Source organism: Arctopsyche grandis, chromosome 1 (assembly GCF_051622035.1).
Source record: "Arctopsyche grandis isolate Sample6627 chromosome 1, ASM5162203v2, whole genome shotgun sequence".
NCBI lineage: Eukaryota > Metazoa > Arthropoda > Insecta > Trichoptera > Hydropsychidae > Arctopsyche > Arctopsyche grandis.
The window spans coordinates 27,195,455-27,210,200 of record NC_135355.1 but is presented as its reverse complement, the minus strand read 5'-3'; the positions used below and the strand labels follow the sequence as shown (position 1 = coordinate 27,210,200).

Sequence of the window (14,746 nt, the reverse complement as noted above, 5' to 3'; positions counted from 1 at the left end):
TGTCCGTTAGTCCTATCGAATTAAAATTTATTATCGGTTACTGAAATTCTTATCGATACGACGTTAAATTTTTTTCAAATTTTTAAGTTGACTGGAAATGGTACCTCCCCTTTTAGGTGTCCTCTTTTTTTTAGGTTTTTGAATTCAATTATCTCCTAAACCGTTAACGGAATCAGACTGAATATTTTTTACATGTAATATAAATTATAAATTCTATACCCTAATAATTTTTGAATATTTTTACCTAAACCGGAAGTAGTACTTTTACTCTAGAGAATCGAGGTTTTTTATGTTTTTCTCAGAAACCTTTTGGTTTATTGCACTAAAATTTCGTATCTAGAAATTTAAGCTTAATACCAAGTTATGTATAAAATTTGGTAAGCATCCGTCAACCGGAAGTGGCAGTTTATTTTTTTTTTATTGCAGTGTAATCTAATATGTAATTTCGAAAGAGACTTTGTGTGTGTGTAAGGCGGTGGCGAGTCGCTCGCTCGCGAGCTACCCGGTTGATCGAGAGCGACTTTTTGGAGCGATATGTTTTATCGGAAGTCCGATGTCCTAATTTATTTTTAGTAATATAATAATACTAGTGTTGTACCCGTTAATTTCAACGGGTGGTTTCGAAAAGCAATTGAAACACGAATAAAATAAAGTTATATGTAGTATAATGTATAACGTAAGGTAATTTATAGGCGCACGTGCACGTAATATTAATCGTGATAAAAGTGACACATTATACACTTAGCAATCAAACCCGTTCGAAATGATGATTTAATGTGTGTGTTTGGTGTGTGTGTGTGTGGTGTGTGTGTGTGGTGTGTGTGTGTGTATGTGTGTGTGTGTGTGTGTGTGTGTGTGTGTGTGTGTGTGTGTGTGTGTGCCCTGAGGGCTTCGCCCCCCGCGACCTCAACGCCTCCAGGGCCGCGGGGGGCGAAGCCCTATTTTTTATTAGTATTTCACAACTGTTATTCGAATCAATAATTTCAGCATTTTTGCGAGAAGGGCTACGGAGTGCGATATGTGAAGTCATCGATGGAATATTTGCAAGATTTTATTTACCCATTTTCTCACAAATCTCGAGTTTTCAGCAATCTCGGGTTGTATAAAAATGCTGCAAATTTACAAATCTGACCATTAATGTATCTGTGAATGTTAATTGATATATATTTACTGACTTATTTAAAAATGTTGCAAAATTACAAATTCGACCATAGATGTTTCTGTGGGTGTTCATTGATATGTATTTACTTGCATAATACTTGCAGTGGTGTCATTAAATTTTCAAGATTTATATAATTTTTGACAAAAATTATATGAATTTTTAGATTAAATAACGGTTTACGGAAACTCATGGAAACCATTAGGGTGACACCACTGAATAATTGTATCAAATGTTTCTGGCCAGGAAGGCACATTGGGGCTACTTGTTAGGCCTTCTTGGTATAGATTAAAAATAAATAAATATCAACCACCGAGCCAGGAGCATGGCTCCATGGTTGGGCTTTTGCCTAGCGCCGAGAAGTCGCCGGGTTCGATCCCGTGAGTTGACCTCGATTGAAAACAATTTATTCTGAGCTATCTGTAATGCTGCTGGTCTGACGTGGATATTTCTGACTCCAAGTCGATCGTTTCCAGACAGAGTTCGCCAATTTTTCAGAGTTCATTGTTGAAACGGTTCCTCCATTAAATTGGCTAAAAAACAATTATACCTACTATGTCACCACTATTTGAGTATGATTAATGTACAATAAAATGTATGTACAAGCTTAAAATCCGTAGATGTCTCATTAATTTCGAGTATTTCAGTGTCACGTTATTCGGAGACTTATGTAATAAAAATGCTGCATTTTTTGTAATTGGCCAGGAAGGCGCATTGGGGTTTACCTGTTAGGCCTTCCTGGTATATATTATATTTATATGTACATATATGTATATTGGTATATATGTGATAAAAAAATTATAAAAGTTTATTTATAGATAATTAATTTATTATTAAAATATTTAATATATGTATGTATGTGTATCATGAAAATACATATTAAACACAAATAATATAACTAGACTGCATGGTGCGCAGTATAGTTATATTTATATACATATGTACATATACTATATAAGGTTGTCCCAAACTACCATAGTAGCAAGAATAGAGAAATAATGAAGAATATAATTTGATCACGATGGAAAAATAAAACAGATCCATTTGTACAAAACAATAATATGTGAAAAAGTATATAAAACAAAATATTAAATTATATAAATATATACATATTAAATACAAATAATATAACTAAACTACATGGTAAATGATTACAGGATAATAAACCATCAAGTATTGAATTTATGACAAATTCAAAAACACGCATTCATTTAATTTTTACTTTTATATAGAAATGATTCAAACAAAATATTGCATCAAATATATGTATGTATATGCCCAATACTTAAGTGAGTATGGAGCGACTGTTTTCTTTGTTAAAGTTAATTTTAAGTGAGAGAAAACAAATGATGAAAGATGATTTGCTCTCGGCCATATTATATTACAATGTAAATAACGATGAAGATTTATTGTAATTTAATAAAGCTTTTTGAAGGTATATGTATTTTTATTTTTGTTGGCGTTTCCATATATGTATCCGATACATATATGTATGTATGTATGTACCAGTAGCGTGCGGTGACTTTTCAACCAGAGAATGCTGTCCAAAACACGATCAGTTTATTTTTTTAAATGTTATTTTATTCTTCCAAACATTGTCATATTTATATTTATTAAAATGTCTTTGATATGTTTTCGTTTTTGAATGCATATTCAATATTGGTGTGGGTTTTGTGCTTTTAACAATAATCTCTTTTTCATTATATGGTAGAGAAGCAAATGTCATTTTTAGTACATTTCTAATTAAACAATTGCAATTATTATTAACATCGGCGATAAACCCACTTGCACTGTTACTTTGGCTTTTTATATTTAGGGCTATAATAAATATTAATTAAGGACGTAATAAATTACAATAAAATGATAAAAGTAAATAACTTAAGACGTAACGTACGAAATATCAATCAAGGAATCAAGCGAAATTCCATATATAATAAAAAGCGAATCAAGTCCATACATAAAAGGAGATTTTGCTTCCAGAGCAAGTGTCGTGCGAGCGAGGCGACTGTAGAGTCGTCTCACTCATGCACATACGCCAGAGTGGCAGCTCACTTGTGCGCATGCGCAAAAGATTTGTAGAGGACTTCAGCATCTATGGTAATACAAGCTTGGCCTTTCAACTGGGATGCCCGTTTATGTCAATTTCGGATCAGACAAAATATCGTATATGTATGTATGTATATCATAATCACGTTATCAAAAATAAATGAAAGCGAAATAAAACTAAGATATTCAGGAAACAAAAGCTATGAAAATATTTTTGACGTAAATTTTAAGGGATGCGCAGCATCCATAGCATCCATGGATGGCACGCCACTGGTATGTACCTATATAATTTTTATTGAAACTTTTTACCTGGAGCTAGGAGCGGAGCAAGGAGTGAAGCTGGAGCAAATACCTTTGTACCGGAGCAGAGCAATTAAAAAAATGGCCTCTGATTACTTTTAAAATTAAAAAAATTGTGTTTTTTTATATATACTTTTTATTAATTTTTCTTTCAAATAAAATAATGCGGAGGGTGGACACAGAAAAATATTAAACTTAAAAACGCTGTTCTTGAGATATTCGAAAATTAAAGGTTCCACGACAAAATCCCCAAAGACTTTTGGTCCAACGACTATATACATATATGTGCCTACATATAATGTACATTCACGGCAAAAGATCTAGCCATAATTTTGAAATTTTATTTTTAGCTGTTATATCGTTGGATTTAACGGCATGTGGATCAATGGTCGGTTAGAGCTTTGGTCAGCTAGATCTTTTGTTGTCAACGCATAGTCGTTGGACCATATGTATATACTAGAGTTTCCAATCCGAATATTCGAATATATTCGGCCTATTTTGAACTATTCGTTATTCGAATATTTGAGCAATTATTCGAATAATATTCGTGAAATTTTTTAATGAAATTTTAATAAAATATTTTACAAATTTAGAAATTTTTTAACATAATACAATTTTATTTTTAAATGTGTAACGCAACGGTGTATTGTGTGAAAGACGTATTAGTTGTCGACTCGGAATCATTTATCGCCCCAGTGCAATGGATGCGTGGAACTTGATATTGGAATTCCTCGCTTTATAACTTGAACTTATGTATAGAGGTAGGACCGGAAGCGTGCCGTTCTTTGTTTATTGTTCGTTGTGCATTGTTCATTTTTATGATGAACCTTTGTTAAAGGTTCGCCGAACCTTTTTTTTTTGCACTCTAGCTTTGTGAATAGACCCAAAACGCCGTGATTCCTGGAAAAAGCACTCTCGCTATCCGCCCTTTACTTATGTATTTTATGAAAGAGAACTTGTTGCAGCGTTTATTTGAAACGGAAACGAAAATACAGTCCGAAGAGGGAATGCAATTTTTATGGATAAGCAGAAATATTTCGTTTCATTTATGTTCTTTTGAACTTCAGTTGTGTTTCGGAGTTCAAATTTTTTGGAATGATCCGGCGCGAGTTGGAATGATACGGCGGATGAAAGAGTGTCCTCGACAGCAGGAATAATAAAAACAAAATTAAGGGCGAGATTAAATTTTGAAAAATTTAACGCATTATTATTTTAAAAATATGTATTTTTAAAATTAAAATAAAGTTTATGTATGACGATAAATTTACTTTTTCTATTTAATGTATGTGGACCCTACTCATTTTAATTGTTTTGAATTAATATTTTACACTGTTTTATATTGCTTAAAACTATTCGAATATTTCGAATTTTACTATTCGATATTCGAATAGTTGATTAAGTCGAATAATTGGAAACTCTAGTATGTACATATGTACATACACATATTTGTGGATTATTTGTTATATCCGGTACGAGGCCGTGTATAGGAGAGACCATGGAGACAATGGCCCAGGGTGCCAAAATCAGGGGGCGCCAAAATTGTCAAAACGAATTCGAATTTTTAACGCGAATTTTAAATGAATGCGACACATTTTAAAGTGAAATAATACATGCAAATCTTTAAATCATAGAGCATTTAATGATTAATAAATAGATTTATAAATATAATACAAATTTTATTATACTGTAAAACTACAACCACTTATAAGTAGCTGCTTATATTTTAATAATATTTGTGAAACATTTTATATGACATTGTGATACAGTTAATGTTTATGTTAATAGTTAATAGTTTTGACAGAATTGGCCGGTACCTAAGTAGTAGCAATTAGAATATGCACAAATCAACCCATTTTATGTAACATTGCTTTTTATTAAATCGATAAAGGATGATATTAACTAATTAATAAAAGATTTAGTAAAAGTAATAAGAATGAAATTTAAATTTCCAAATCCTTTAAAATTTTCGCTCTATTGTATGTATATATGTGTGTATATTTAATAAGTGGAAAATAACTGGTGGAAAAAATAATATACATACACATAATTATTAACGGTCGGTTGGTAATTAGGGCATGATAGGGAAAATTGTCACTTTAGAGGCCGATCTTGGCAATTGCTTTAGAAAAAAATTATTATTCAAGGTATTATTATAATTTATGAAATTTTAATATTGAGATAGGAAACCAATCCTTATAAACGTGGTGAAATAAAAAACTGGCCAAATAAACGCAAAATAGCACGGAGAAAAAATCCATAAAAAAAATATATTTTTGACTTTTGAAATTCGCTACACAATTAATTATAAGTATTTTAAAAAATCACAATCAATAGAAAAAACATCCAACTATTGATTCCAATACTCACTTTGAGGACAGGAATACTAGATTTTGAGTTAAAGACCGCAAAAGCCAAAAAACTGTAAAAATCGCGCATTTTTTAAACGCTCATATCTCGTAAACGATCATGAACCAACAAAAATATTATCATATTCGAATTCAGTGGTTATTATTTTTTGTTGCTCAGTGTAATTATATGAATAATAATCATGAACATTTATACATGTCCATTTATACATATTCAACATTTATACATATTCAGTACATTTATACATGTCCTCATTTCAAAATCCCAAACTGAGTACATATAATTTATTTGTCTTTGATACTTCAAAAAATATGTAGGTATGTACATATGTATATTATATTATACACACTTTAGTAAAATCACTTAAAATTAATTTTGCCAAATCACCTTATTCAGTATAGGATGATAATTTTAACTAAAATCAATCAATTTTTACATACCTCCTTTACGTTTCACTTACGATTACAATTCAGGAAAAAGTTTGCCCTTTATCCGATCGTTTTCATACTTTGCCATATTGCTCATTTTGGTCATCAATATAAGTAAATGGATCCTCCGCCATTACGATGGTGCAAAAATATCGTGTAAGACTCGTTTGATATCTGCCCGGCGAGATAGTCGTTGACGTTTATCCATCGTTTGTTTATTAGTTTTAAACATAGATGGCGGTAGTAAAATAAAATTATTGTTTTTATTCAAAATAATTATTTTATATACAAATTATAGAAGAGGTATGTTTTTAAAAGACTTTTTTTTTATAAGTCTTCATCATTACAAGGTTTTTTGTTTCTGAAAGAACCAAAGGATTTTTTAGTTTTAAGTTTTTTTTAATTTGTTCATTAAATTATTTTATTACATTTATGAGCGATGTTTGATTTTGAATTATTACGTCATACTAAGAAAATGTATTATTAAAATAAAATTTATTTGAAAATTCAAAAGTTTATCTTCATTTGTTTACGTACGAAGAACTTTGAACACTCGGGTGAACTCGGCAAAGTTCGGCCCGCTCGCGTACAGTCGGCCGCAGTCGGCGGCCATAGTCGAGCGAAGCCCTGCGTCATCGCTCAAACATCGTATTTCGCCGAAATTTCACACCTACAGAGCAAGTAAGTGCGCGATTACCTATAAGATTCAATTCCCTTTTGATAAACATCGGCGGTAAACATACACGTGCTAAATTCCACCCGCAATCCGAAATTCCATCGCAAGTTTGACAGTTCTACGAGCGCCTGTACCAGTTCGCGCCACATACGAACCGCGACCCCGAAACGTCAACCATCGTTCGTGTTCAGCTTATTGACGACTGTTCCATCATTCTGGGGTGTAGATTCGGCTTCGGGTCGTTTCGTTCTGTATGTCGTGTGAACATAACCTCTCTTAGCGGCGTGTTGACAGTTGCGTGTTTTGGCCGGTGGCCGTTCGGTGGCAGCACCGTACGGTGTGTCGCTGGCGCCGCCCCTGGGCGGAGCCTGTTAATAGCTGTACTTGGAGCTGCCATCAGCTAAAATAATTGACATTAGCCGCCGTACAAAACGCTAAATAATTTATTGACACGATCCGCACCCGTGTGCGGGGCTCGCTTTATCCTCGCGAATTCTAAATACATTGTACATATGTACTTGGGAGATTTGCAGGGGAACAGTTTTGACGCTGTCCTTTTTCTTTTCAAAAGAAAAACTTTTCTACTCTTTAGTTTGTAATGAATCATATACAATGTACATAGATAATTTTTATTTAAGTATCAAATACCAGTTGTTTTACCCGGCTTCGCTCAGTATTTGTAATATAAACAGTAAATATCTACTAGTAAATATTCATTTGTTTTCTACTAGTAAATTTGTACTCTCGAGTATTGCCGTGCCGTGAATAAACTTGGGTAAACTCTAGGCTCAGAAGCGAGGCTCGGTCGACCCGCTCCTTCCTGTCATTGGCTGCTTTGTGCGAGTACTCGAGTATTGCCGTGCCGTGAATTAACTCAACTTTTACCTGATGAAATACTCCAACATATACTGCCTGTATTATAATTTAGCACATATTATATTATAATTTCGGACGGTTGGGCAGCGTACGGAAATATTCCACATATTACGAATGGAATATATACACGTTTGTGGTTGAATACGAATTCATATACATACTCCTCCTTTACTCCTTTCGACAAAATCAATTTGGTATTTTAAGTTCTTTAGGAAAACCAAGGTTGGTTTTCACAGCAATTGCAATTTTTAGCGTTTGTTGCAGTGTAAAAATCGTAAGTGAAAGTAAGAAGAGGCTACTAAAAACCAGGGCTGTGGAGTCGGAGTCGTAAAAAATCAAACTCCTACTCCTTTTTTTTATTTTCTTAAATTTAATAGTATAATATTACGGTATGTGCCAACTAGTGTCTTTAATTTTACTGAAGTAAATCGACTAATAAATTGAAATTCAATGATAAGTAAAATCGTTGAATTGCTCATGTTTTGATGTGTTTTGGTCAAAACCGTAGCTTCCTCCGTCTCATACTTTTTTATTAACCTCTTCTTATTATTAAATTGAATTGTTTGTGTATGAATTTCATACACACATAGATACTTCATAAGTCAAAAATATACTTCATTTAACCACGTGTTCATGATCACCAAATGCATGTAAATGCTGAGTGTTTGTTTGTGTTAGTGTACGTGAAATCTCCCTGTTTTTATCGCACAGCCTTACTTACTTAGATTAGGTGACGTCATACCCCTCATATCCTGCTCACATACACGTGTCAAGGCTGAGCGATAAAAAATGTGACACGACAACTCGTTCACAGATTTTCCGTAAACCGAGGATTCGCTCCAGGCATTACGTATACGGCCATCTCTTTCTCACCCCGTCTGTTCACCAAGATCTCGTTTACTATGCCATTACGTATGCAGCCATCTCTTTCACAGACCGTCTGTTCACCGATAACAGACGGTCTGTGAAAGAGATGGCTGCATACGTAATGGCATAGTAAACGAGATCTTGGTGAACAGACGGGGTGAGAAAGAGATGGCCGTATACGTAATGCCTGGAGCGTATCCTCGGTTTACGGAAAATCTGTGAACGAGTTGTCAGGTAACCATACAATATATGAAGTTTTGTGAACACTTTTTCAATTATTCAATTGTTTGTTTATTTTACCCTAACAACGCAGGTCGTGACGCGAAAACATTTAAAATTAATGCGTTGCAATGCCACTTATTCCCTTTTTCCCATTTCCGTTCCCGCTTTTGGGCGATTTTTTTTACAGAAACTATCGTGAACATGCACACAATAACTCTTTTCATTTTCAATAAAGTTTCATTGCAATCGGTTGAATGGTATAGGAACGCATACGTGACAGACAAACAGACAAATATTTATTTTTGCACGTTGTTGTTTACGTTGCAACTTTATTAAATTTCTAATCAAGGAGAGACGTACATATGCAAATTAAAATATTTTATGTAAGCTATTTATTATATTACACTTTTTTTTGCAAATTTATAAAAATATTCATATCTACTTATTTATTAAAGCATTTAGTATGAGATACCCTTTAATTTTATCCTATTGTTCAGTCACGCACATTTGCATAAGTATTATACATATGTATGTAATATACGTATTGTCCAATTTACAACTATAATCTCACACCCCAAATTTATGATTTTTCTAGAGGTAATAATATAAATAAATGTTTTTGAAATTGTAAATATTTTCTATTTAATTTAACTAAGGCTGAAATACGATTATTTCGCCACACTAGTAGATACGATTATTTCGCCACACATCAGATAGATGATTGTATACATATATGTATATGTACATATGTACGTCACAACGGAAATGCGCAGTTTCTTAAACAGAGCCAACATTTATCAAGTGCACGAATGCGTGCACCTGGTTACTAGTGTATACTAACTACATATATGGATAGTTTTGACTTTTAAAGCCAGAACCTTTTACAATTTGCACGTTTCATTATTGTAATCTTTCAATATAAAAACACCACAATATTAATTTTAAGAAATACATACTCATGTTTTCTAAAAAAAATTCAGTTCATTTTTATCGAACCGTCCCATTAATTAATTCAAACATTCCGCAACGTCATAATTGATTAAATTTCATTTAAAATAATCACCGAAAAGAAAAACTTATTTTTTGTACGTCACACAAAGCACATCCCAAGGGAGAGATTCGTTATTCACCCCCTACACACGTAGGTCACTTTACAATTTACATCAATTTGGCATTAAATTTCACCTGAAGCCGAATCAAAAAAATATATATATATATATGTAGGTACATTTATAATACATACATATAGGTATTATTCAACATCGGATTTATATTATTCTGACATTTTACCGTAAGACTCCTAATTGTAATAACCGTTCTTGGTTATAATGAAACGATGATTAGCATTGATTTATCGCACACAATCAATTATCCGGGATATTGTACGTACAAGATCCATGCTTCTGAGCGCGAGTTTGTTCAATGCGCGCGCGACATCGACCGTTTAACCGGTTGCCTTTATATTTATACGTATATTTTTTGCATTTTTATTTTCGAAAAATTCAAGATTTACGACTGCATATTAATTAATATCGCCGATGAATTATGCACGAGTCGACTTCGCCGCTTATTAAACTCCCTGTCACACACACTCTTCACCGAGAAGCCTCGTCAAACTCGTTCCACTCCTGCACCAGCATCGCTCTAAGACCGCGTAATTTTTCAGCGCACTGAAAATTTAATTGAAATTTGATATTTGCACAGCGTCGACGACACTTTGCATAAGTTACGTTCCGTTACGTGTACACACAGGACGCCGATAGATAAGACTCCGAATGCGATATTTGTTTAGGCGTTGGAAAAAACACGCTCGCTCGAACGGTCATTGTGTGCGCGTGGGGTCGTTTATACACTATATGTATATATACAGGGGGTGGCGAAATTAAAGTCGTTCAACGATCGTTCCCTTAGCTAACGGATAATTTAGGCAAATTAGCCAATATTTAAACGGCGACGACACGGGCCGACTCAATATTGCTCGGACAATGTAATAAAACGAAAATGAAAACTCAGAAATGTATACGTATATATTATATATACATATATATACAAATGAATTCTCTCGCCTTCAACGCATCACTAGGCGAGTGTGACAATAATCGCGCCGCGCCTACCTCGCACTCAAATGGCATTGCAACGCATGCTGGGCTCAGCTAGTATATTATAAATATATATACATACATAAGGTTAGACAAAAGTGCTAAAATAAATATATTTTTTTTGCTTTTGTATTATTTCTAATTTTTACTTTTACTTCACATATACATTTATTTATACATATCAACATTTATTTTATTGTATTTATTTTTATTTTACATAGATAATTTTTTTTTATTTTACATAAGGGCTAACAGGTAAACAAATAAAATTAATAAATTAAATAAATAAATGAAGATCCTGTATTAACACTATTGTCCTACAAAGCAAGAAAGAAAAAAAAGTTGACAATAGTGAACCATTTTTGTAGGTTAAAGCATCCTGGCCGCCTAATTCGTTTCCTTTTTCTCTTTGTCATAAAGGTTTATACCTACTTTTGTATTTAGGCTTGCACTTACATTAAGCATCAGCCCAACTATTCGGCTCCTTTGAGAGTATTATTTTTAAATAAAAAGTCTAATAATAATGTCTTGCTTACAGAAAAAAGTATTTAGCTAACAGAAATTTCATACAAAAATAGTCTCAATGAAGGGGCATAGCAGGTCCTAATATACCATAAATATTCATTGCAATTATTTCTTTTCAAAAGATGCGAAAACAATATGAATTTCTTGACCAGTATTCGCCCTTTATTGATCGAAAAAAAAGTTCAAACCCAAAATATAAACTACGCCTGAAAAGAACCCGCGTGGCGTACACTGATTTACAGCAATTCGTTAATTATGTCACACTGAATTTTTACTTTATCTATGTACGTAGTAACAATAGATGAAGTTTTTTTTATTGATATCTAAACTGCCTATCGTTAAGTTGCATTTTTTTTATAAAACCTCCCTTTATATGTATTTTTTGTTATTTTACCGAACACGATTGCAAAACGCATTAAATTCATAATATTAGTCTGCAAAATGATCGATCCACTGTCAATTCGCACACAAGACTAACACAAGCAGTTGAAGATATAAACCGTACATAAATGATCTTTGAAAATTCCATGAAAATAAACATGGTCGTATTTCTGCTTACATAGTACATATTTATTTCAAATTAATATTATAATATTACATTATAATATTATAATATTAATATTATAATATTACAGTATAATTTTTGCACATAAAAATATTGAAAAAAGTTGTAAGGCGACTTTTGCCTCATCTTGTACAAGTCGTAACAATCAGAAGCGTTTGACTTTTGTGTTATAATTGGGGGGTTTTTATCGCTCGTATTATCCGTATTTCGCTCGTAATCGAATTTTACGCGCGCGCGTAAATTATTCGATGCGTCAACACGTCGTAAAATTGTTTACGACCGCTGGAAGGAGTTCCTATTATTTACTATATGAGTACATATGTATATACATATATGTATATGTATACATATGTCTCTCAATCAAACGCTCACAAAAATGCAATATAAAAAGGTTTTACTGACTGCTTTTTTGACGTCTATCTGTGATCATAGGATTTTATTATATTTACTTGCATACAATCCTAGAGTATCTTCAGTATAAACTACATATGTATATATTATTTATTTACAAAACTCACTGTTTACATGTTGTCTTCTAAGTAACATCTTCAGTATCCTTTTCCCTGTTGAATAACGCGCTTACATTGAAAATCATCATAATGTTAGTAAACATTTAGCTGTGTACATACCTTATTCTATCTGCGTTCAATCTCCGCGAGCATCTCCTGCATTTTGCGACCAGTTCAAGAGTGTTACTATTTTAGATGATGTTTTTACGATGTAAACGTTAAAGATGATTTTGCCCGCGCGCCACACTCCTTCGTTACTTGTTCGTACTTAAATTTAAAACAAGTAAAGCTCAAATCCAAACATCAACTGGTAGCAGTGAATTTTCTGGCGTTTTCCGGTATGTATTTTGAAAATTAATTTTATTTACAGATACCCAGGCCTGGTACGAGGGTATATGGTGCCCGTAGGCAGATTTGTTTCAACGCCCGCCCCCCCTCCCCTTAAATTTTTAAACAATAAATTTCATGAAAGTTATTGAAATTTTATGTTGAAGAAAAATATATTAAGACAAAAACAAAAAATTTGATTTAAAATTTTCATTCAAAATAGGTACGGTTTATCTATAAAAATGAATAAAATACTGATAGCTATGAATAAATTCGACAATGAAGACATTAATTTATATTCAACAATGATTTGAAGAACTTTATAGAGTGACATTTCATATTTCGAATATAATTGGTTAAAGATATTTAATTTCTTGAAGCAAATCCATCGGTGATATATTATATATGTACATACATAGCGGTATTTTACATAAAATAAAATTCCAAATTACCGATGAAAATTTGTTTTACAAATTTTATTCGTGACTCGTTGATATTTGACAGTCAACTTCCTGCGTTCCTCGTAAATTATAATATTTTACAATCAGTATTGTTACTTTGAGTAGAATTTAGTTGAATATAGAATGTTTTATAAGTTCAAAGAAAGCCAAATTATTTTTTCAATTTAATGATCAAAAAAGAAAAATGAGGGTGCCTCGCAGCGCCCCTTGTCTATGGCGCCCTAGGCACGTGCCTAGTCTGCTGCACCTTTGAGCCGGCCCTGCAAATACCACCAGTATATGATAACTAGAGTACGGTCCCAAAACGCGCTGCTTATTGTTCAATTGTTGTAAATGTTTTGTAAAAAAAGGTTCGGCAAACCTTTAACAATGCATTTACAACATTTGAACAATGAATGGCACCCTGGCTATCCGGGCTTTAATGATAACAAGTCCGATTCATACTCAACGAATTCCAAATTCGATCATTATATTCATAAAATCTAAACAATATACCATTATCTAACCATATGCAGAGTCGCGAATGTGAGATACGAATTGCAATTGCACAATTGCAAATTCGATCAAATCGTAAAGCAAATGCATTCAGAAATTATGGTTTCGAGGATTAGCCGAACTGTTTGGCACCATATTACGTGTTTTGATTCACTATTACCCCATAAACGTGAACCGTATCGTACACGCAACTAATCTGTCATTACATAAATTACTTATCTGTGTTTGTGTGTACACTTGTAGGTATCAGTAGCATTTCGCATTCTGATTGATCCTCACTATTTTCGTGTGTGTTTTTTTCGAATCACCCGGTCCGTTTGCGTAGTGGAGATGGCGTGGATACCGGTCGATCATAATAAAAAAAATGAAAACAAAACATATGAAAGCCTGCTAACAAATCACTTAACAAAAACATTTTAATATGAAAACACATGTGAGGGCAGGCGGCCGCCTCCCGTGGGCTTTATAGGTACCTCTGCCCACGATTGTCCATCCCTGTCCACCTGTGGATTGTGGTCTGTTCGTCCTCCTCCAACACGTGGACCGTACGCGGAGATGTCTCATTCGACCTCGTTCTACCCGTCCCGTTTTTCTTTATCAGAGAGACTCGACAGCAAATTTGGATCAGCGTTTATGTGTCGATGATCCATGCATGACACTGTGGTATAAGTTGAAATGTTAATTTTATATATAAAGTTTTATCGTATTGAATTTATTATAGTACATACATATGTACTTTGATACTTATTGAGATTTTGGAATACCATAAAATCAAATTTATTTCATTTAAATCTAGTATGTCTTTTATGTTATTATGCATCAAC

General features: G+C 33.2%; 1 protein-coding gene across 1 annotated transcript in view; it reads left to right on the top strand.

Moving 5' to 3' along the window:
- The first annotated feature begins 3,183 nt into the window (after nt 1-3,183).
- The window catches only part of LOC143917439 (uncharacterized), a 111,957-nt gene continuing 100,394 nt past the window's right edge, over nt 3,184-14,746 (top strand). The window contains exons 1-3 of the mRNA XM_077438994.1: nt 3,184-3,290; nt 3,856-3,909; nt 6,815-6,981. Of these exons, the coding sequence (XP_077295120.1) occupies nt 3,184-3,290; nt 3,856-3,909; nt 6,815-6,981 (328 nt within the window). The remainder of the gene's footprint in view (nt 3,291-3,855; nt 3,910-6,814; nt 6,982-14,746) is intronic.